Source organism: Megachile rotundata, chromosome 10 (genome assembly GCF_050947335.1).
Source record: "Megachile rotundata isolate GNS110a chromosome 10, iyMegRotu1, whole genome shotgun sequence".
Taxonomy (NCBI): Eukaryota; Metazoa; Arthropoda; class Insecta; order Hymenoptera; family Megachilidae; genus Megachile; species Megachile rotundata.
This window is the reverse complement of record NC_134992.1, coordinates 16,023,596-16,046,623: the sequence shown is the minus strand read 5'-3', so window position 1 is coordinate 16,046,623 and position 23,028 is coordinate 16,023,596. Positions and strand designations below refer to the sequence as shown.

The following is a 23,028-nucleotide window of genomic DNA, read 5'->3' as shown; positions in this document are numbered from 1 at the left end:
AGCCGTTTAGAAGCATTGTCGAGCGGTTAACGAGGCCAACGAGGGTGCAACAACCAGGATCTGGTCGGGCTTAACCGCCCATGGGAATCCGTTCGCGTTGGACCGAGTTTCGACGATCTCGAGGAGTAATCCTCTAAATTGGAAAGCTTTTTAACGTTTGTTTTTTCAGCGAGAGAAAGGGAGAAACGTCCGCGAAAGGGATACGAGCGGACCGGTGGCGTTTCAACGCGAAACGAAGGCATTATAAAGCCATTAGCCTTAGCTCGGGTTCGCTTTAGTCGCGACGAGAGTGTTCGCTCGCTCGCACGCGTGCGAACGCGTGCATCGACGCTCTTTATTTGAATACACAAAACATTAACGGCTCGGCTCGGTCGCTCACCCCCTAACCGTGGCGACGAGTTTCCTTCCTGTCCGTCTCGAGGAGATCGCCGCCTAATTTTTACCCGGCCGTTTTCCCTGCCCCTCGCTCATCCATCTTCTTACTCCGCTTCTCGTTCCCCTATGTACGGTGGCTTCGCGGTTCGCGACGCTTCGCTCCTAATAACAGCTTGCTCGAGCCACTCGAGTAGAGCGCGGTCGAGTTTGGCGCGTCCGTTAAATCGCTAATTACCCCCGTAGAAACCGGGGAAACGAAACGGAGAAGAATCGAGAATCTTCTTCTTCTTTCTCCTTTCTTGTCCTCGTCCTCTTCGATTCTTCTCTTTGGCCGTTCGTCCGTTTGGACGGTGACGGCGCAACGCCTACTTCCGCAACGATTCTCGGCCACTTTATTCCGCGCTTCGGCCGCGCAACCGCCGGAATAAAGCCGGGAACAGTGAGGCACGATGCCTGGCTTTCGCCTAATTTGCTCGGTAATGTCCCGTCGGGAATTAACGAACAGGCCGAGCCGGGAGAGAGGGGGGCCAGCCGGTAGCAGCTAGCCGACATTAATTATGTCCGCTGCCACAGGTGCCAACAACTCGATTATCGGATCTCGATCGGATTCCGATCGCTCGTTTAGATTGCGCTGCCTACCACGCTCCGTTCGCTTTCTCCGTCTCGTCTTCCTCGCTTTTCCACGTTCGACTTTTTTCTCGCGTTACGTTCTCGCGACGCGTTTTCCTCTCGAAAGGGAAACGCATAGGCACGAGGGAACGGGAAAATCGAAACGTTGGATTTCGTTTCGGCGTAAAAATTGCCGCGGTCGACGTCGTCGGCGGCGGTGTCGTCGGTGACGGGGGTGGCGGCGGTGCGGTGATCGCGGTAGGGATAGAAAAAAAGGGCTTGCCGCGAAATAAAATGGCGGTGGCGAGGATGGCACCGGTATCGATTGGCTCTCGAAACGCCACGGCAGCATAGGTACGCGCGGCTGCACGTAGGTGCGAACCACAGGGCATCGTTTCGCGTGGGTGGTTCCACCACCCGCTGCAACCCGCTACAACCCGCCGGCCGAGCCTCCGCCGAGGCCCCGCTCTCCTATCCTCGCTAAAGCGCCTATTAATTGATTGAATTAATTTGCCGATGCGTTCGCAACGAGCGTGCCGGGGATACGAGGTCCTGGCGCGCGAATTTTCGCAGTAACTTGGTCGCGCCGCTCGTCGCCCGGCTAAACCTCTAGCTCGAAATTCGATCACGCGATACGTGGCCCGATTTTTCACGATACATCCGTTCGTCTATTCTACCCCAACAGCGAGATTAGCGACGCGCGGTAGGTCGATCGACCGAAGAGGATACCGAGAGGATCGCGTACGACGAAGAAAGCGAGAAAGGAAGCGGATCGAATTTCGTTGTCCTAGGACTCGGTTTCCTCTTCGTTTCGACATAGCCTGTTCTCTGCTCCTTGAATCGGATGCGACTCTAATATCGAATCGTCTGGATGCCGTTCGTGACAGTAAATTTTCGTTAATTCGATCAGAAGAAACGCGATTGGGAATCGAGACGCGAGTCGACGGATGTTAAATTTCAAAGTCGGACAATGGATTCGCGTGTTCGTGTTGGCCGGAACGGTCGAGATGTTGACCCGGCTAACCCGCGCCAACGTTTAACAAGGGGATTACGGTGAAAAGCGAACGCGAAGAGACCGATCGATTTCGAAACGTCTCCCGGGGTGAAATCGCCTTTTGAGAGCTTTCAATGAGGGAATCGACTCGTCGATCAAAAAGCGACGTCTCCGAGCGTATTTCGGCTCGTCCCGTTGACAGTTCGGAAAACGATTCGCGAACAAAGTCGAACGATCCTCGAAGCACGAGACGGGACGCTGAGTCGATCGACTCGGATTGTCCGTGGTAAAAGTTGTCCAAATATTTGGAATCGAGTGGAATTCGGATGACACGAAGGAAAACGCGCGACGAGTCCGTGACGAAACGCTCGACTGCAGGTGGCCTACAGATGCCAGGGGATTACGGGGTTTATCCCCCAGCGGGATATCGATCCTATTGTAGTCTGGCTATGAAGCGAACGAGTGGAGTAGAGTCGAAATCCACTTCCCACCCTGTCTTCTATCTCGCACGATTCACGACCGACTCGGAACGAAGATACTCTTCGGATTTTCCTTAAATCCTAGCGCCGGAGAATCCGCGTAATTCGCGTCGACGACGAGAGTCACCGGGGTTAGACATCTCGCGAGTTCCGCCAGCGTCTCTCTCGACGGAGACAGCGAGTACGTCGGCGTAAATGGAAGATTGATTTTAATCGGAAAAAACGAAAGAGGGTCCCGTCCGCGTTCGCGTCTAATTCGAACAAGTGGCAACGTAACAGGCAAATAAAGTTGGATGTAACTTTATTAGCGGTAGGCGGCGCGCGGCGAGTCGCGAAGGGGAGAAGTCGGTCGACGTTTCTTTTGGGAAATAAGCTGTCACGTATCGTTGGTAAACGCGAGGGGAGCTCGCCCCGTGCACAGGGGGAATAACGGATTAGACCTCGGTTATTCCTCGAATCGAAATATTATTCCATGTCCCGTGGTTCCCGTACACTCGTTCGAGTCTCGTTCGAGTCTCGTTCGAGTCTCGTCCGAGTCGGAGCAATATTCGGTACGAGCTTATTTCGGAGGCTAATTTATTCGCGAGACGCGTCGTAAAGCGTCTCGATAAGAGAGGCGAACGGCGTACGAACGAGGACGCGTCGACCCGTAATTATCCGGTCGTAAATCTGAAAAAACTTAATTCAATTAAGCCGGGCATCGCTCGAGGCGGCGTTTGTCCGGATGTCGCCGCGATTGATCGAGAATCTCGGCGAATCGAGGAGGAGAAAGCGAAGAGGGAGAGACGACGAAGAGGACTCCGCGAGCAATCGAGAATTCGAGAATTTCCGTTCGTTACAGTTGGAAAGGCGCAAACTATATCAGGAAACGGTGCAATTGTCTTGTCGCGAGGAGACGAGCCGTTTGCCCGAGGTGTGCGAGCCTCGACACGCAACTAACAGGAACCCGATAATTCACGGGCCCACGAACGTCCAACCGACTTCGCTTCGCTCGGCTCTACCGCTCGAGAGGCCGTTTCTATCCCTCGAATCCTCTCGAGTTCGAACTCGAAAATCGAAAGTTTTCCTTGCGATTCGGTGCCGAGAGGACCGCTTCGGGCCCGCGGCTCGTGTACGCGAACGTTAATTAAGCGTCGTAGCTCGAACGGAATGCTCGACGCGACGGTGCAATTCCTCGAGTGCAACGAAGACGCGGGTTGTTCGGAGGTTGCCACGTAAATTACGGTTAAACGTAGGAGGCGCTTCGGTTTGCCTCGTCTCGGCTCACTGCCGGCAATTAACTCGGAAGAACGCGTCTCCTCCGTCTTCGACGAAGTCACCTCCGCGTTTCCTCTTTCCCTCTTTCTCCGTTTAATCGGTTGGCCCGTTGCGAGCGGTCGAATCGGCGCGTTCGATGCGACGATAAAACGCGAGAAGCATCGGTGGGACGTGTACGCGGCTCCGCATCACCGATCGGATGCACGTAATCGTGTCCGTTGTTCCGCTATCGAGCAGAATCAACGCGCATCACGCAACGTTAATTTGTCTTCGATTGCCCCGTCGAGGTTCGTGGCGTGGGAGACCTCTCTCTTATCCTTTCCCTCCTCTCTACCTTCTCCCCGGCCCCGCTGTTTCCTTCGTCTCTTCTCGCAGGCGCGCGTCGTCTCCGTCGAAAGAGATCGACGTCTCCGCGATTTCACCCTCGACCCCGCGACGCGCGTTCTTCTCTCCAAACACTTATTTTTTCTTTTCTTTTTTTACCGGTTTTCCTCTGCCACGGTCCTCGTTGCCAGGCTTTAAGAGCTCTCGATCTCGCAGAAGGAAATTCGCGAGGAACGTTTCGCTCGATCGAAGCGAATCGACTCGCGGAATATCGTGGGTCATCATCGCTGGGCGGCTCCGCGAGGATACAAGCTCGTAAATAACGTTCGTTTCAATGTTAATCTGTTGCTCGAATCGGATCTAATAAGCACGGAGGCGACTGGCGGCGCGGCATAGACACCTCTCGCTAATCGCCTCGACCTACGACGGGGATAAACGAAGAATCGAAAAACGGGCCGAGGTAAAGAAACGAGCGAGATGGAGCGAAAGAGAAAGAAGGGAAAAGGGGCAAAGGAGGAGAGACGAGGGAGAAGAAGACGGGCCTCTCGGCATTGTTCGCGGCCGCTCGCTCGTGACTCGTGACTCTTGCGACCCGGATGACCCCTAGCCTCAATTACCTCGGACACATCCGCCCGTCTGCCCTCGCGCGCGCACCTCCCTTCGACTCTCTTCTTCGACATCCGTCCGAGTTTCGTTTCTTCGTACCTCCGCCTGTTTACCCGCTTCTCGCATCCGTCCTCTTGGTCGCGTCGGTCCGACGATACCGCGGAATTTCCGTTTCATCGCGGGTCAATCGTTTCGCTACGGTAGACCCGAAACGCGTGGCTCTTCTCCGCTCCGGACACTGGTTCGCGACTCGAATAATTTCTTGAAACTGAGCTAAGCGAATATTTTAGTAGTACCAGTGAGCGCTATTCTACGAATATTTCGATTAAAATGTTATATATCGATTATAAGTTACTCGTCGCGTTAAATATCGGACGAGGTTGTTCGACCAAGTATAGGCGAGACCTAGTTAACTAACTCCGCGGTCGGAGTTCGTCGACGTACCGGTCTCGCTAAACGCGATCAAAATCACAAAGTCTGTACGCTCCAGTAAACTAAATCAGTGAAATAGTCCCGGTGTTTCTTAAAATTCCATTAAAGGGTCGAAGATTGCCCTTCCGCGATTTCGAGATCGTCGAGCACGAGACGCGGACGCAAGGATGCTGCGGCGCTAAACGGCAGTTTAGTCGACCGGATTTCGGGTTAGGTCGGCTCGCTCGCCGAGAGGCTCGAACGTCTCGATAATTAGTCGAGTTATCGGTCTACCTGACGCTATCCCGCTTCCATCTACAAGTGTTCGGAATCCCAATAGTTCGTAGCGGCGTGTCGTCGTAAAGAGCTCGTCGCACGCCCTCCGTGACACGAGCGTAGCCACGCGTGTCCGCCGCGCCGGTAACTTTATCGCCTCGGATAAAGATCTTAAAGAGGTCGGCAAACGAACGGGGGCCGCGTTTCCTGGCGAACCCTTCGATTCTCTCGCATCGAGTCCCGTCGGAATCGCTGTGTTTCGCTCGATTCCTCCGCTTCCGCGCGCTTCGCTAATTTTCGCGTCGAACCTCGATCGCTCTCGTCCACGGACGATCGTTTCTTCGATAGCTATTCGCAAGGTTCGTTATCGCGTGCAACATCGTTCGAGATCGATACGGTCGCGGAACGTGGCATCGACGAACGAGCAGAGGAGAGAGCACGGATTAACGAGGGAAACTAATCCTCTCGAAAGATCCCGAGCGATCTCTCGCCGTGGCAAGATCCGCCCACCGAGCGCAACGAGGATCAACGCGTCCAGTCGGAGAAACTCTCGAGGTTAGAGTAACGAGAGTCCGTGGAATCCTGAGGTTAAAGGGCAAAGGCGCTCGATATCCGAGATCGTCGAGATACGCGTGTGCCGGTACTACCTTCGGGAGGGACATCCGCAACGACTCTCTCGCGAGTGCACGCTCGCTCGAGTACGGAACGGGATTCGGTCGAGCAGCGTAGCGAAAATATCCGAGTATGTTATGAAGACGTCAAAAGGGCCAGGAGTGGCAGTAAATTCGTGGGCCGCGAAAATGATCGTTAATTTGCGAGCTGGAAACGCTCGCTAACGACTAGGAGGACGCTCGTTCCGGAACTCTGGAGGTTCGCTCGGTTTCTAGGAAACTTTGACCGGGATGCCTAATTCGTGTCTGTTCCAGCGCAATCGTCGACTCGCGAATCACCGCCCTAAGCGGAGTATAATTGAGGTCGTTAAGGGCAGCAGGTTGTCGTTTCGTCTCGTGAAAACGGTCCGCCCTTCGTCGGAATTATTCGCTTCTCGAACCGCGACGATTGAGTTTCCTCGAAAGTTAGTCGTTCGGGGCCACGAATCTGCGAGGATACGATCGCGAAATCGAATCGGGACAGGTGGTCGAGCGTTTGGCAACGCGCTGCCGCGCCGCGGGCAATTCGAAAGCCGCGCGAATTACAGGCTTACTCGTAGGCGAGATTACTCTGGAAAAAGAAGAGAAGCGATTTCGACGGCAAAATCGATCGTCCGAGAAACGATCGTCAACCTCGAAGTCGAGTCGCGAATTCTTTGTTCGCGATATCCCGAACCCCCCGACATTAAAAAGCGAAGATTTCGAGTCGCGAAGGGTGAGTCGGCAATCGGCGCGATCGAAAGAAACGGGGAAGGAAAGAGACGTTTCGCGGTCACGTGGCGAGATGCGGTGTTACCATAGCGACAAAAGCACCGTAAGCAGAGACAGGTCCGCGAGACGCGAGGGAAGAAGAAGGGTGGCGAGGGATAAAAGCGTGCACGGATGAGAGATAAACGTAACGTAACGTAACGTAACGTAATGTAACGTAACGTAACGAGGGAGGAGGCGTAGCTGGGATGTTGGCAAGTGGCGTTCCATTGTGCCACGACCAACCGACTCGGCCCAAACAATTTGTCGGCGCGTGCAAGACGAGCAGCCCCCTCGTGTCATCCCGCCTAGGCGAACGATCTCTTTCACGGGGTTGTTTGCGGACCCTGTGGGCGTGTACGTGTCATCGTACATGCGCGTCTCCGCTCTTTTATCTCTCGTCGTTCGCCGCGTACGTACCGAGGGGAATTTCTGCCCTCGGGCGTGAACCTGCAGCCGACTTTCGTCTTTTCTTCCGAGCAACCGCGGATACGCTTCTCCGGCACGGTGCATCGACGACTATCCCGCGCGCGACGAATCGCGAACCCCATTTTAATTGGCCGGACTCGTAGCGAACGTGGGAAACTACTTTATAGCCTCGCGCTCGATACTTGGAAGCAAAAGTATTCGTTTCGCGAGGCGCCGCGCCTTGACCCGAAAATATTTACGAATCTCGCGGCAATTTCCTCTCGATTTAATTCGTGGCTGGCCAATTTGATCCGCAGGGTTGACGCGTTAATTCGCGTGTACGCGAACGTGCCGCGACGAGACCCCGACAGAACAAACGAAAGGAAACGAAGAGGATGAAGAAAGGTAAACGAAAAAGAGAATAAAGAGCGAAAGGAAAGGATGGGAAGGGAATGGAAGGGAAAGGAAATAGCCTCGAGACAAAACGATTGCAACGCAATTAGCTTGATTGGAGGCATCGAGGCATCGACGCGGCACCATATCGAAACGTTAATTAGCACCTAACGATTTCGCGTGTGTACGGTGACGCAAGGTGTTCCTCGATTCAGCGCGATTACAGGGGCTGGCGCGGACCGTGGATGACTGTGCAACGCGCTCGTTATACGCGCGACCATGACTCTGCTGTTTGGGCGGCCCAGCGCTCCGCTCCGTTCTGCTCGACGCTCCGGCCACGCGTAATACGAGTTGTTTATGCGTCCTGAATGATTTCAGGCAATATCAATGGGAGAACGTCGGCCACGCTTCGAATCGGACTATACTTAGCCGTCGCGAATTCTGCGAACGCTCGAGACGAAGGCGGTGACCACGCGAGATCTCTTTTCTCGTTTCGATTTTGCCGGAAAATCGGTCGAACGGAAGGAGGGATCCGACAATTAGACGAACGGAAGTAGCGCCCCTGAGAAATAACGAAAAAGTTAAGAAAGAGTATGCTCGTACAAGCGATAGGGATGACGAGGGGATAGAGAGAAAGAACCGACAGATGGCTCCCACGCCGAACGAACCGACTCGACGCGGCACCTTGATTTGTGGTCGAGCATTTTTCAAGCCATTTGGCTCGACCGCCTATAATTTCCGTCGGTGGCCGCGCGCTCCGGCCCTCGCGTGTTTTCCTGCCTTCTGTTTATTTTCTTAACGGCCGAAATAATAAGCTCGACTAAGCCTCGCTACGCCACCGAGTAACGGCCTGCCTACCTCTTTGCGCGTATTACGCGCTCGTGGAAATCGCTGCATTCGTCGTCCCGCCATCGCTCTCGCTGTCCGTCTTTCCGTTTTTCGTCTATTCGCGATCGTCGGGATTCGTCGCAGAAATTCGGACGTTTCGATCGCGACAGCTGTGTCGTAGCGTCGCGCGTGACACGCGACGAAAACGGCCACTCTGCGAAATTGTTTCGAAGCCGAGTCGCGTGCCGTTTTCTGTCGCCCAGCCTCTCTCGTGGTCCGTGCTAACGAAGTAGACGCGACGACTAATCGGTTCGATCTTTGGTGTTTTCCGAGGGGGCAATTTCGAACGAGCACGGAGTCAAGTGTCGGTCGCTCGTCGACGCTTGGACCGACACCCTCCGTTTCGCTGCCCCAACGCGACACGTGTCACGGGGTCGGATCAAAAGCGCATCCACTGGAAACGGACAAATTTCGATCGATCCGTCGCATTTACCCCGATTAGAGTCCTCGAGGAACCCGAACAAGAATTATTCGCGGCTAAATCCGGGACGAACGTCCGTCCTCGTTTCCGTCGTTTTCACCGGTTACGCCTTAAATAATTCATCGAGCCGAGAGCAAGCTTGTTGCGAGCATGGAAAGACGGTACTCTCGAGATCGTAAACATCGATACAGAGTATCCGGTCGGCGATTCAATTTGCGGAAGGGACGCGAAACCGCAGAGTCACGTATTTCGTATCGGATTAAGGTAGCCCTGAGTAGCCGCGACGCGTCCTCGTCCAACCACGCCGCGTTCCGCTCGCCGCTCGCGCGCTACACGCTGGAAGGGTCGAAATCTCGACCCGTCGCGTTGGATGCTAGCGCGGCATTATCTTGAATAGCGGTTCGATCGCCGCGATTGGTTCTAAACGCGAATCGACGTCGTTGCCAATAAAAACGGTGTCATCTGGGTCGGGACAAGATGGGACGGGACGGCACACGTGCCGGTCTGCCCATCCGAAACGTTCGAAACGCGTCGCGTCCGACGATATTTATTAGCCTCGCTTCGATTCTCGGGGATGACGCGAGGGTGGCGCGAACGAATTTAACGGGGGACGAGGTTAACCGGTTTAGAGGTTAGGACAAGTGTCGCGAATCGCGAGGGGGTGCGCCGCGTCAGCCCCCGTCGGTCGAACGCGATCGCGGCAACGATATATCTTGATTTCGTGACCCTTCGCATGGGTATCAGGTTCCACAGAAATCGGGAAAGTCGGTCGTATTGGAAGAGCATGCGGTAATCCAAAGCCATGGGAACCGTTCGCCTAGCAGTTTCCTCGGTGGTCGCGTAACGCTGCCGCTAATCAGCCGAAATTACCACGCATCTGTAACGCGTTTCGGTCGTTAACGCGCCACTGCGCGGAGACGATTCCCGATCGGTTTTCGTGGGAAGGACCCTCCTTCTCTCGCCGTACTCTCCGAGCGAGTCGTCGTCGAAACGGCGATTCCGCACGGGTCCGATTCGAGCCTCGTTTCACGGTTCGAGCAGGAAACGCGGAAAAACTTTGGCCGCCTGGTCGAGCGAAGGGACAACCCCCGGTCGGACATCGAGAAAAGTCGGACCACACGCAGCCACTGACACGCCTCGAAGGACCACGAAGGAACCGTTTAACAACCCTTAGCGGTGATTTACAGCTTCGAAACGCGGGGTAGGTCCGCGCGGCGACGATCGTCGAATTCGTGTAACTTACGAGAATTCAGCTCGCGCTCTCCAAACGGTTAAGGAAATCGAAATAGATCGAAGGGGTGGTTCTCGCCTCGCTTCGTCTCGGTCCGACACTCGGTCGGGTCTGAGCTATCGCGTCGGAAGAGGATCTTGCCGACAAAGCCGAAGATTTCCCGGCTAATTACTAGGAGACTAATTGAATGCCGTTCCTCGCACGCTCGCTCGGCCACCTCGTTTCGTCCTTCTTGTTCTTCTCGTTGCTCTTCCCTCGCCCCTGCTCTCCTCAAGTTCGCGGCCGCGTTGCAGCGCGCGCGCTCCTGCATCTTCGATCTCGCTCTTTCTCGACCACCTTCTGGCCACCGTTTCCGTCTCGCGATGCGCGCCGAGGCACCCTCTGTCGGCCAAACGGCCCGATCCCCGCCTCTCTTTCTCCCTTCATCTTATCCCGTTCGCCAACGTTCTTTCTTTTTCTCCGCTCGTCCGGTCTCATTCATATTCATGCGCTGGTAATAGTCTGCCGCTTGGCCGCCGGCAGACATTACTACACTTCTTGCGCGCGTTCTCGCCACCGCGAGCCGCGCCACTGCCATCATCCTCCTCTTTCGCTCTGCCACCGATTTTTCTCCTATCCCTCGTCGACTCGCGGCCCGTCAAAATCGGAATTTCCAGTTTTCCCGTACAAACGTCATTTTCCGTTTCGCGACACAGTCGATGGTCGAGATGGATGGAAAGCGCGCGTGTCGAGAAAACCGACTTGTCGCGTCCGGGGAATCGTTGCCGGTGGTCGACACGCCCCGAAGCGCAAACACCGTTGTCGCGCGAAAGGTAGACGTTGTCCTTGGCTCCGAAGAAGCCAGTCGTCGTCGACGTCGTCGTAGTGTCCCTAACGCGGCGTGAAGTTATCCATGAAAAGACCATTTTCGGGATGTAAACTCTCAAATAGAGATCCTGCTTGCAGGGCGACAACAACGAGACGCCCCCCGTCACAGGGTTGTCCCGGCTATTTACGTCGAGTTAACGGTTCGTTACTGAATAGAGGACCTATGCTTTATCCGACGATGAAAAGATGTTTGGCCTCGACACGGTGAAATCGTGCGGGTACGAGCAGGGACGTCGTCGTTCCTCGAAAATTTAGGCACCGTCACGTCTCTCGACTCCGCCGCTGTTCCATTGTCGCCTCCAGAAGCCCCTGACGATTCGCGTTTCGAAACGAACGACTTCCGATCGGTCGCGATCCCAGCGTGAACGGATATAAGCGCTCTCGATAACGCCGATCGAAGAATCGGAAGGAAAAATCGTGATACGGGGCGACGGAGCGAATCCGACGAACCTGAGTTAGTCGCGAAAGACACCCAGGGGGTCGATGGGGCGCCCAGGGGTGCGTGTCGAATCGAGGGGTGGTTTTTGTCACGCTGACCGCAGCCAAGAGTCAACATTCGACACAGCGGGCGTTGTCCCAACGATCCCAACCAGCCCCGAGGATCCCCGAGGATCTCGACAATGGCCAGCTTCCTCTCTTCGTACGCTTTCGCGTCGACGTTCTCTTTAACGCGTGTTTCGTGAAGAATGTTTCGAGAAACAGAGATGGGCGGTCGAAATATTATTCGAAAAGAAAGTCTGTTCGTCTTTATATTTAATTCCGACGAGCGAACGGAGGAGAAAGAGCAACAGTTCCTTCGATATCTTACTGGAAAAAGGACATCAACGCGACGTTTAACGAGAATACGCTCGACTCGACGAGGAAGAATGATCCAGAACGGAAGCCAGTTGGCGAACGCGCGCGAAAAGGAAGAAAAAGTGGAACGTATTTAGGCGGTTAATCCGTTTCGGAGTTCGGTCCGGAAGGGTGATCTTCTTTATGGGATTTCGTCGGTAATCTCGGGCGGATCGAAGACGCCGCCGCGCAACGAAGGCGCATCTTTATCGAAACCCGGAGATTGCGCAACGCAATTTAGATCGATGATTTAGATCGACGGTAGCGATCGATATCTCTCCATCGGACGATTTTCTCCGCGCTACGTGGCTCCTCTTCCGTCAAGCGGTGAGAAAGATGTCGAAAGATACCGCATCGCGAAATTTCTTCCTTCCTCCGCTCTCCTTCGAGGGTTTTCGCGCATACAGTTTGCGAAAATTCTAACAATTTTACGAATCGTGCGAGTCGTCCTGTTGAACGTCACAGGATCGACGTTGACACGATATTATTACTAATACTATTAACGGAAGCGAGTATCGACGTTATACCGTTATTTGTAAAATACATAATAATTTCGACGATCAGAGGTGTCGTTAAACGGGCGTCAACCCTTAGGGGGATAGAACGGAAACGTTGTGGAAACCCGATAGACTCGTCAAGTCGATACGCTGTTTGTTGTCGATAGTGACGCGTTCGATAGGCAAACTTATTCGGAAGAAGTCGATACGCCCACCTCTGTTCTAGTTCCCATAAAGGCGAGGAGCGTGAAGAAGCTAGGACGAGGTCGCAGGTCGTAGGTCGTAGATCGTAACAGGTAGAGAAGATATCGTGACTCGACGACGGTGTTGCTTGGTGGGGATGGATTAGGTCAGAGTGACTGTAAATAAGGGACGAAGCGGATAAAAAGGAGAATTTATGGTGAAAATATTTGTGCCCATTCCCATGCTAGGTAAACCATCTCGTAGGCGAGGGTGGCCCATTGACGGTTTTGTTGAAAGTTTCTTCCATAAATCCCGTTCGCATTGTCGGACTTTCAAGAGGAAACCCGCAATGCTATTGTGACACGCCTTACGGACTGCTGTAAATAATAACCGCCCCCTCGTCCCCGTCGTTCTCGCCTTCTTTCACGATCTCTCCAGTCCATCGCGACCTCTTTCTAACCGAACCAGCTTCTCCTTCGCATCTTTTTTTCCTCTTCTCCGACTGACTTTTGCTCCTTCTTCTAGAACTTGTCGCGTTTTTTCACGCTCTTTTTCTCTCGCGCGAATCGTTGTCCAACGGTTATTTTCGGGCGACTCCGCGAATTTTATCGGCGAAACGCGAAAATAGATTGTTTCGATACGCGAGGAAAGTACGTTTTCGCCTGGCCGATGATTCCAGAGGAATTTATAGGCTTCCCGGTGGCAGGATGACGCAAGTTGGATCGTCGATGATCCTTCGACGGCGATGCGCGCGATCAGTTTGTAATTGATCGCGTTGCGAGATCGCTTTTATAGCGCAACGGGCCACGCGTTATAGGTTTCTAGCCGTCGATGATCTCGAGTAGAGCGAGCCAACGATCGTAAAGTTGACGGTAATATTGAAGCAATAAAATCTTGTCGAAACGTCGTGAAATCTCTTAAACGCCCACGCCGTAATCGAACGTTTTCACGTTTCTATCGATACTCGAGCGGAGTTCGCGCGAGCAAGCGCGAATAACATCGTTGCCGTTCGATCGATGGATCGATCGATGCGCGGAAAAGCTTCGCGTAACGAAAACTATCGTCGAGCGTTGAAACGATCTCGTAATTAGTAAGTAAGAAGAGGGTGGCGAGTAGGTTCCGTGCCGCGCGATATTAAGTTTTACCGCGGCAAACCTCTGAAAGCAGATCGAAAGATTACGCCGTAACGATTAATTACGACAACGTTACGAGATTTCGCTTCATTTTTATTCCGCTCTGATACTTACTTAAACCTCTGATAAACGTCGGGAGCCACGCGTTAACAACGTCGGAGAACGCGCGTGTCCGAGCCAAGGAAAAGAAGAGAAAAAGGATGCGCAGCCACCCACGAAGACTCGGTGGACCTCTTTCTTCGATTCGTCGATAAAAAAAAATCCGAATAGTTTCGATTCACGGCTTGCGCAACGGAATAAAACATGGCGAATTTGCAGTTTATATAGCGTATCGAAATCGTTATCGTTCAACGACGTTTCGAACGCGCGTCGACGTTAATTGTAACGCTTAGTTCAAAGATTCGACTCGATGTTCTATCGTGAATATGCCTGTTTTCGCGATTATGTCTGTTCAAGCTGTCAACAGTTCGTTCGATAGGTGATACGAGTAAGGCGTTGCCTGATCGCGTTAGAAAAACGGGAGAAAGAACGAGAGAATATCGGAGGGTGGCAAGGACGCTTAGCGGCGTACGCGCGGTGGCGAGCTCGTTCGTTGGGAAGAGCGTCGACTCAGCCTCGATCCGGACGGTCCCGCGTCTCGCTACTTACTGATATTTATTGCAGCCAGAAACGTGTACGGGCTGCCATAAATCTCCGCATTCACACAGAGTTCCTAATTTACATATTCTCCGACGACTCTCTCCCTTTCTCTGTCTCCGTCCGTCTCGTTCTCCGCGCGCCACGAACGCCCTTTTCTTTTTCTTCCGGTTGTTGGTTCGCGACGCGGTGTGGCGCGGAACGTCCACTCGCCCCTTGGAATTTCCTCCCCCGCCTCTGCCGCAGCTGCTCGATCGACTACCGTGCGACGACTGCTGCCGCCAATTTTTTCGCGTTTTTCCGCCGGAACGAGACGCCCACCGTTGCCCCTCGAAAGTCTTTCGGGGGCCTTCGAATTCCGCCTTTCGATCGTCGCTGCTGCTCGAACACGCGACGAGACCCCGTTTAGAGAATATTCGCTGGTTTCCGCGGTAGCCGCGATCGTTAGACATCGCCGCTTTTAGAAACGTTCGATGGCGATTAAAGTTTTAAAGCTAAAAGCGGTCACGAGAAAGTTGACGAAATCGATTCTGTTCGCGTTCCCGCAGGCAAATACGATCGTTCGTAAGAGAGGGAGAAATCGCGAGAAACGAACGAAAGATTCGAACCAGAGTTACGAGTGACGGACATCTGTCGCTGTATTTCATTAAAATCCTTTCCACCTCTCGCGACGTACTCCGACCGATTCTTGGCTCGAATTCGTGCACCCGTGACTCGTTAATTATTCATTCGTCCAATCCGTCACGCCGCGTCCGTGATCTTGACGCGGAGCGAAGCTGCGCCGTGCCGAATTACGATCCGAAAAGCGACGACTATCCGGAACGCTGGGAATCGAGTCGACGTCGAAGAACGGAGCGTGGATCGGGTACACGGCGCTTCCGTTTCGTCGAGAACTCGGAGCGGAACGAGGCGTGAGAACCCGATTCCGACGCGCTCGTCGCGACGCTTTCGAAGATCCACGAGGAGTCGCGATACGGAGAGTACGGAGGCGGCGGTGCCGGTGGTGATGGCAGTGGCGGGTGGAGCGTCTTCTCGAGAGCCTCGTAAAATGGAAATCAATTACATCTACGTTTAACCACTTAAACTGGTTTCGCCACGGTCCTAAAGCCCGTTTACTCGTTGCGTGGGGATGAGCAACGCGTATAGTCGGTACTACGCGGAGGGAACGCGTCCGTGCGGTTCGAGGAACGAGGCAGGGAAGAGGGAAGCTTCGGAAGAACAAGGAACAGGATAAACGGCCACGTTACGGAGCAGCCGGTGAACACCGCTAGAGGCCTCGTGTCTCCGTCTCTCTTCTTCTCCTTCCTCCCCCTTCTTCTTCTTCCTCTTCTCGTTCGCTTCTATTTCTTCTTTTCGCTTCTCTCTTCTCTTCGTCGGTTTGCGGCGAGCCGCAGATCATTCGTATCAACATAATTACAAGCTCGGGAGCCGCCTCTCTGTTTCTCTCACCTCGCTCCACCCATCACGACGTAACACACGATCGCTTTCGCGCCCCGGTGAAACCTTCTTCTTCTTCTTCTTCTTCTCTTTCTACTACTATTACTTGCTCTTCTTCCTTTCGTTTTGTCTTCCTACTTAAACGCGTTGATACGAACGCGGTCCGGTGCACGATACCGGCGTCGAAATTCGCTTTTCCTCTTTTCGTTCTCGAGCGAACTGCGGACGACGCGAAATACGCGGTGCGGTGCGGCGTGGCAGGCCGGCGGGTTCGTTCGAGGGGTCGCGAGACGTTAGTCATGGAACGAACCGGCCTTAAAGCGGCTGCGTCTAAAAGTAATTGCTCGTTGACAGGCCGTGAAACGAATTTATTTAATTTCAGATAGGTATAACAGAATTACACGGCAGTTGGAGGCGCGATGAAGCCTGGCTGGCGTGACGAGCCACTCGACGAGCAGCGGCGGCAGCAGCCCGTCGTGCCTCGGGAAACATCGGAGAACCCAGTCCCCCGGATCGTTCGACCGAAAGAGATCTACCTACTTACCGACCAACCTACCTCCTTCCAGTGCGGCTGCGAACGAATCGTCTTCGTTGAATCAGGCGTTTCGAAAACGCCAACGGTCAGACGCGCGGCTAAAGGAACGGTGAAGGAACACACAGAAGACGACGCGTTAATGAAAACTCGTTTATTCGTATCGGTGCTACATCGTGAATAGGGCGACGTTAACGCTACTGATCGCTACCGGTAAAAGATTTTATGTACAAAGTCGGTCGTCTCGAGAAAAGACGAATTCAATACTATCGTGGTATATGTTACAGCTATGCACGAATTTCTTTTTCCGTCTTCGACGCGCTTTCACTTTTTATTCGAGTACGCGCGAATCGCGCGCGACGATGACGACGATTCGTTTCGGTTCGGTTTATTTACAAGTAACTCGGAACTCGGGAAAAGCGAAGGAAGGACAAAGGGGTAAATTGGCGTTCTCTCGAAAACTGCCGCCAGTCCTCCGACGTCCCGAATTCCGAGACGAAAGGTCTACACGGTTACGTTACGCGGACACAGAGAGTCAACGAGTACGGGACGTTTCCCTAAAGCTAAAGATCACGAGAATTCGGAACACGTTCGTGAACGCTTTCGCAGCGAATTCCTCGCGGTTCGAGAGGAACGACGCGATACGAGACGCGCGTCGACTCGATGTCGCGAACGATTACGCGCAAAATTACGTCTACGTGAAATTGTATCGGTAGAAGAGAAAGAAAAAAAGAACGGACTTTCCCGGACGAGAGTCCGCGACGTCGATCGACGTCGGAATTCTTTGGCGTGTTCTTCTCGTCCGGTAAAGCGGGATCGAAAGGATAATTAAGGGCGAACAGCCGCGGAGGTGTAACGCTAATTGGGGGTGGAAGGGCGAGTCCTGAGCGGCGGAGGCGTGCTGGCGGGTGGAGGATACGGAGCGTACCTGAGGGAAGGAGCGGTTGCCGTGGGGGGCGAGGATCTTCTGGAGATGATGGCGACCGGTGGCGGCTGCCACGGCCACGGCAGGGTGGCCGAATAAGGAAACGGAGCGGCGGCCGCCGTGGCCGGGTACGGGGACGAGGATCCGGTGGCGGTCCTGGTCCCGGGGTGGGCCTGGCCCACGCTCCCGTACAGAAGCGCCGTCGACGGCGTTATCCACGGAGACAACGGATGCGCGCCGTTCTCCTGTTGCGACTGCTGCTGCTGCGACTGCTGGTGGTGCTGTTGCTGTTGCTGCTGAGCTCCGAGCGCGGCTGCCGCTGCGGCCGCGGCCGCCGCCGCCGCCGCCGGCGACGACATCGCCAAATGTTCGTACAATCTGACCGGCGCCACGCCGCATCTCACCAATTGTTGCTCCATCAACTCCATCGGATCTCTGAAACGAGTCGAACAGCGAACGTAAATATTACCTCGAAACTCTTTCGATTCGATCGTTCGCGATCAGAAAATACACCGTGTGAACGCGATCGTCGTGCCTTCGAGAAGATCGTAGCGATTAACCGATCGACGTTATCGACATCGAGCTCGCGTCCCGAGAAGAATGAATCGACGAAATTTCGCGCGAATAAAAAGATCGAAAAGATAGAGGAGAACCGGGCTGACGGTCGCGCGCGATTAAGACGACGTCTTTCTCATCGACGCGACGTCGCTCGATTCGCGACTCAATCGCGTCGTATTAGACGCGAGCTTAATTAGGGTTAATTACGAGCGATTGTACGGTCGGTCGTCGCTCATTGGCAGGACGCTAACGAGCGGATTATTGGTCGATCGCGAATCAAACGCGTCGCGTCACCTTGGTGGCGTTCGCGTGATATTCGCTATAATTAATGATCGGTATCGTTGCGAAGTCGCGGTGGCCGCGTTGCACCGTCATTTCCTACTTTCGTAATTACCAGGCGGGCGAGGGAGTGCTACGTAAACACGGCGCGATTATCGGCCAGACTATCTCGACGATTAAGACTTAGTCGCGATCGCGAACGACGTTCTCGGGTTTTGGCTCCAGTTACGGGTTTCTTTCTTTTCCTTCCGCGGCGTACGAAAAGAGAAGCTTCTCCGTTGTCTCGAGGACAAATCCCACCCGCGTTGACCTACGCGAGAAAACGATCTCGATGGGCGAGCGCAGTTCGGTAGGCTCCGGGAACGTCAAGTGGTCGAAAGAAAACCTGATACCGGCTGCTCGTCGGATAATTCTACCCCGTGATACTCCCTCCTATCGATCATCCGATTCCTCGAAAGTCCGACGAACCTCCGGAGATTCTCTTTCACGCTCGCTATTCTTCGTTCCTCGGAATCGTTCGAGATGCTCGATTTCGCGACGAAAGCTCTCGCGAGAGGACGTTGAAAAAGAAAAACCAGTCGACTAGCAACGAGACGAACGAGAAGGCGAGGCCGAGACGAGGAACGAAAGAGAGGAACAATGGGTGTTATCGTAGTCTCGGTTACCACTCGACTACACCGCTTAACGCGTAACGCGACACCGACGAACGCCAGGGAGAACTAGACGAGAAGCGTTTTATGCGAGTCGAGCGGAAACGTGAATTCTGGACCACCGTGACCGCGCGAAGAACAAAGAACGAACACGGAAACGCGGCACGCACCCTCGTTAACGCGCGACACGAACGAACGAACGAACGACGGTGTACCGGCAGGCCGGCTGGTTCGGGGGATATCGACGTTACGCGATTTCCGTTTCGACGAGCGTATCTCGATCCTGGAACGCTCCGGGAACAGAACGAGAGAGAAGAAAGAAGGAAGAACGCGCGAAAGGGCGAACAGGCCGAAGAAACGAGTCCCGGTTGAAAAAGGCGAGGGATTAGGGAGGGGGCCCGGGGCTAATCGCCGTCCGCTCGAACGTGCCGGACCACACACCGCCGCGTCTGCGGCCATTCCTCTTCTCGTTCTTTTGAAATATCGCTGTCAAACGGCCAAACTCTATTAGTCGTCGAGTACCGTCGTCGATTTCGCTCGATATCGATTACATCGAGGATTTCGCGGCGACGAACGGAAAAGGAGCGCGGGAATTCATTTTGTTCCGAGACTCGTGGATCGCCGAGCGAGAACTCTCCGAGGTCCTACTCCGAGGACTCGGTAGCGGAGTCGGACGATATTTGCGACACGATTATGGAGCCGTCGAGAGACGAAAGTCGATGAACGCGGCAGAGAGGCCCGAAACGTTTGAAACCGTTGTCTTCCCGGCCGCGAGAGCTAACCTGCAGGATCGGTCGAGCAAAGAAACCTTTAAACCTTACCGCTCGGAACGAAAGAAATAAAACGTCGAGCAAGAAAAGAAGAGAAGAGAAGAGAAGCGTAGCGCGTGCTCGTTACACTCGGCGTTACACCTGTGTGTAGTACGCAAAACGGAAATGACGCGGCACGACGGAGTCCGACTCTGTACGCGTTAACTCTGCGCGCAGCTCGCGACGCCCCGTAGCTTGGCCGTCCTTGAATTACGATCCTTAATGTTTTCATAAAGCTTCCTTATGTACAGACAATAAAATCCCTAATTACGGTCGTTTGCCAGTACGAGAGAACGGCCCGAGGCGGTCGCCTATTACTATTCCTGCTATGCCAACTCCTCTAATCGTTCCACCGACCAATAAATATCGCTCGTCGATCCGACGAGTCCGCGTTTTCCGCCTAATAGCACGGTTACGCTCGAAACGTTCTAATTACCGATCACCGCTGTTACCCATTAAAATATTAAAGCGTCCACGACGCGCGCGGCTACGCCTTTCGATCGTAGAACACGATCGGCGAACAACCTTTCCGCGCGAATTCTTCTTCCACGTTCGCGATTTTCCACGAGGCTCTCGAACGTCCGCTGATTTCCTCTGTTCTTCGGGACGGCCTGGCGGAACACTCGGTCGCTAGCGATCTCGAAAGGCGAATTCTCACGCGAGCCTTCTCGCGAGACGGAACACGCATGCTATCGTAGAGGCTACGTTCCATTCCCGGCCGATCGAATCGTACGCGATCGAGAAAGAGGGGAAAACGAGAATCGACGGAGGAAAGTTTTTCCACGGTAGACGAGAAACGCTTTCGTGAGATGCGACGAAGCGGAGAGCAACGATATTAGCGAACAGAGGGGACTCCATTGACCGGGGGAGCCTGTTATTCTCCGCCTACCCCGAGGCTGACACAGGGCATTAGGTAAGTGGTAGATAATAATAGGTTACACCCCACTGATGGCCGAAGGTAGTCGATCGAGCGACGCGGCTTCGTTCGACTCGTACCGATCGCTCTCTTTCTCCGTCTGTTCGCTTCGACCGAACGAAACGCGAACGAATCGGCTTTCGATAGAAATTTTAGGCTCGGAAAAGCTTGAGAGAAAGAAACGGGAGCGGGAGAACGAGTCGAAGAGAATGGACAGGGGGAGAAAAAGAGGAAGGGTAAATGAGAAACGAGCGAGCGAGCGATCGCACTGAAATACGGGTAAGAAGAAGATTCGAAAGAAGTCGAAGCGAAAGGAAGGACGGGGGGCATCGACGCGAACAAGGAAAGAAAGAAAGGGAGAAAGGCGCAGAGAAAGAGCGAGCGTAACAGTGAAGAAATTAATAGCCATAAAATATGAATAGAAATTAGCAGGTTCGGGGTGGCGTGACGCGTTTGCTCGCTCATTTCCTTTCGGCGCGTTGAAAAACAACAAAACAACGCAAAATACGGTCGAGCCTGTAATTTACCCGGCTGCCGCCGAGCCGTCCGACGCGCGATCGAGCCGCGCTCTCTCTCTCCTTCTCTCGGCGCGTTTGCGCGCGCGTGTGTGCCCGCCTTTTCGACGTGTGTGCGTGGACAAGGATCGTGCGTGGAAGCCGCGTACGATGCACGGCGAGTAGCTCGCGCGAGTGTGAGTGCTCGCTTCGAGTCCCTCGCCGATCGCTTTGGAGCGAGCGCACCGCTGCGAGGTACCGACCAGTCGGTGCTCGCAACTCGGCCCCATCATCGTCGTCGCACGGTAGGTATGGAAGGTAATGATCCGGTAATGACCCTGACGCGTCGGATACCCGGCCGATACGCGTACAGACGTTTCGTCTCCCCGCGCGACGCGTCCGCTGACTTTTCTTCTCGCGGCTTTAAACGTTAGCTGCCAGACGCTTTCGTTCGGCCTCTCCGCTCCGGAATCGTCGTCGATCGGCTCGGATCGGGCATCCGGTAGTTCGGTAACGCGCTCGACTAATGGAGCACGACGAAAGAGGAGCGTTCGGGTATCGGTTAGAGCCGTCCAAGTTACCTGTGTGCCGGTGGACGCGAAACGGTGGATACGAGGGCAGAGTATCTTCCTCGCTCGAGGACGCTCCGGGACGCGAACGGCAGAGAGAGAGAAGAGGAAGGCCGAGAGTTTGCGAGGAAAAAAAGAGGAGGAAGAAGGCCGGAGCGGCAGCGGTAATGACAGGCCGTCCGCTCTCGAAGCTAATATAGATGAATGCCCTGCCCTCCTTGCCCTCCGGAACCAGCGAAGAGAAGAGAACCTGGAATCGCTCTCTTTCCATTCTCTCCCTCACTGCTCCTCTTCGCCGCTCGCTTCTTCCACGTTACCCGTTTCTCGTCTTTTTTCGCTTTTGTTCGTCGCGTCGCGTCGTCGAGCCTCGACGTTTTCGCGAGAAATCGTCGCGCGATCCCGTATCGTTCGAGCTCCCGACCGGATAGATTCGAGATGTCCTCCTTCGTGATCGGGCCGACAAAGAGCCGTACCACTCGGCGGCCGAGCGTTCGTGGTCGAGCGTTTTTCGCGAGCCTCCGTACTCGGTGTCGAGGCAATTTCGAGTTTCTCGCGGCAGCTGGCCGTAAATTTGGACCTGCGAGGCAAGGTCAGGCGGGCAAGGCAGAGCGAGAGACGAGGCGAAATAAGGCAAGGAGAACGGAGCCGAGGAGAGGAGAGGAGAGACGAGGCTCGACCGAGGCGAGCCACAGCCACGTTTTTATAAATGGTTCTTAAATTTTCGCAGTTACCGTAATATCTTTATAACAACGATTTCGTGGCTTTTTGCGGCCACGTATGCGAGCACGGACCCGATGATGGTCGGTTGGGCGAGAGGAGAATAACGGTGGAAGGAAAAGGGAGGGCACCACAGGGATAGATCGAGAACGCGCGAGGGTGAAGAAGGCGAGTCGAGGGTGAGAGCAAGGGCGAAAAGGAGAGGGAGAGGGCGGAGGGAGGCAAAAGGGCCGGAGGGGCATCTATCTATCAGCGGCGGCGTGAAGTGGGCGGGAGCATGCGCCGTATTGCCCCGTACGGCCGCTCTCTCATTAACTCCGGACGCCGCCAGAGCCGCATCCGTGCAGCCGAACACGACTGCCGTAACCGCCGTGCCACTCCGCTCCGTACCGCTTCGCGTCGCTCCGTACCGCTCCGCGCCGATCGATCCTTTTCTTCGATCTTACACGCCCTTTGTTATCGAGCTATTCGGAGATCCGCTCGTTTCCACGGGATTTCCTCTCGCGCCGAAACTCTCCGTCTCTGTCTCGAACGACGAGAAAACGCGAGGGAAAACGTTCTTATTCCGATTTCTCCGAGAGATTTCTCGGGAGATATCGACGCGTAGTCCGAGTCTCGTCGCGATAGAATGACGACGCAAGATTTTTCGTGATCTCGGTTAGGCAGGTGCTGATTTGAGGAGGGTCGCGTTAGACCCCGGCCAGTGATTTCGAAACGATCGCCTCCTCCAAACTGCCGTGTCATTAAAGTGGTCGATCAGCGAGCGCGAGGTCGCGTCAACTTCTCGACCTCTCTCGTTCCCGTGTTTCGTGAAACGACGATCCCTCGCCCTCGTCTTCTCTCGTTTCTTCGGTTTGACGTTTCACGAAAAACTTTTGAAACGCTCGGAACACGCCCATGGTTTCTCGGAAGCGCGTCCAACG

At 54.4% G+C, this 23,028-nt stretch overlaps 1 protein-coding gene across 4 annotated transcripts in view; it reads right to left on the bottom strand.

The window, feature by feature from the left end:
- Positions 1–16,327: 16,327 nt before the first annotated feature.
- Positions 16,328–23,028, bottom strand: part of LOC100883452 (uncharacterized) — a 30,018-nt gene continuing 23,317 nt past the window's right edge. For 2 of the 4 annotated variants that reach the window (XM_076536184.1, XM_076536185.1), the window contains exon 5: positions 16,328–17,548. In XM_076536184.1, the coding sequence (XP_076392299.1) occupies positions 16,883–17,548 (666 nt within the window). In that variant the 3' untranslated portion in view covers positions 16,328–16,882. The remainder of the gene's footprint in view (positions 17,549–23,028) is intronic. The other 2 variants (XM_076536186.1, XM_012294947.2) reach the window with 1 other exon arrangement.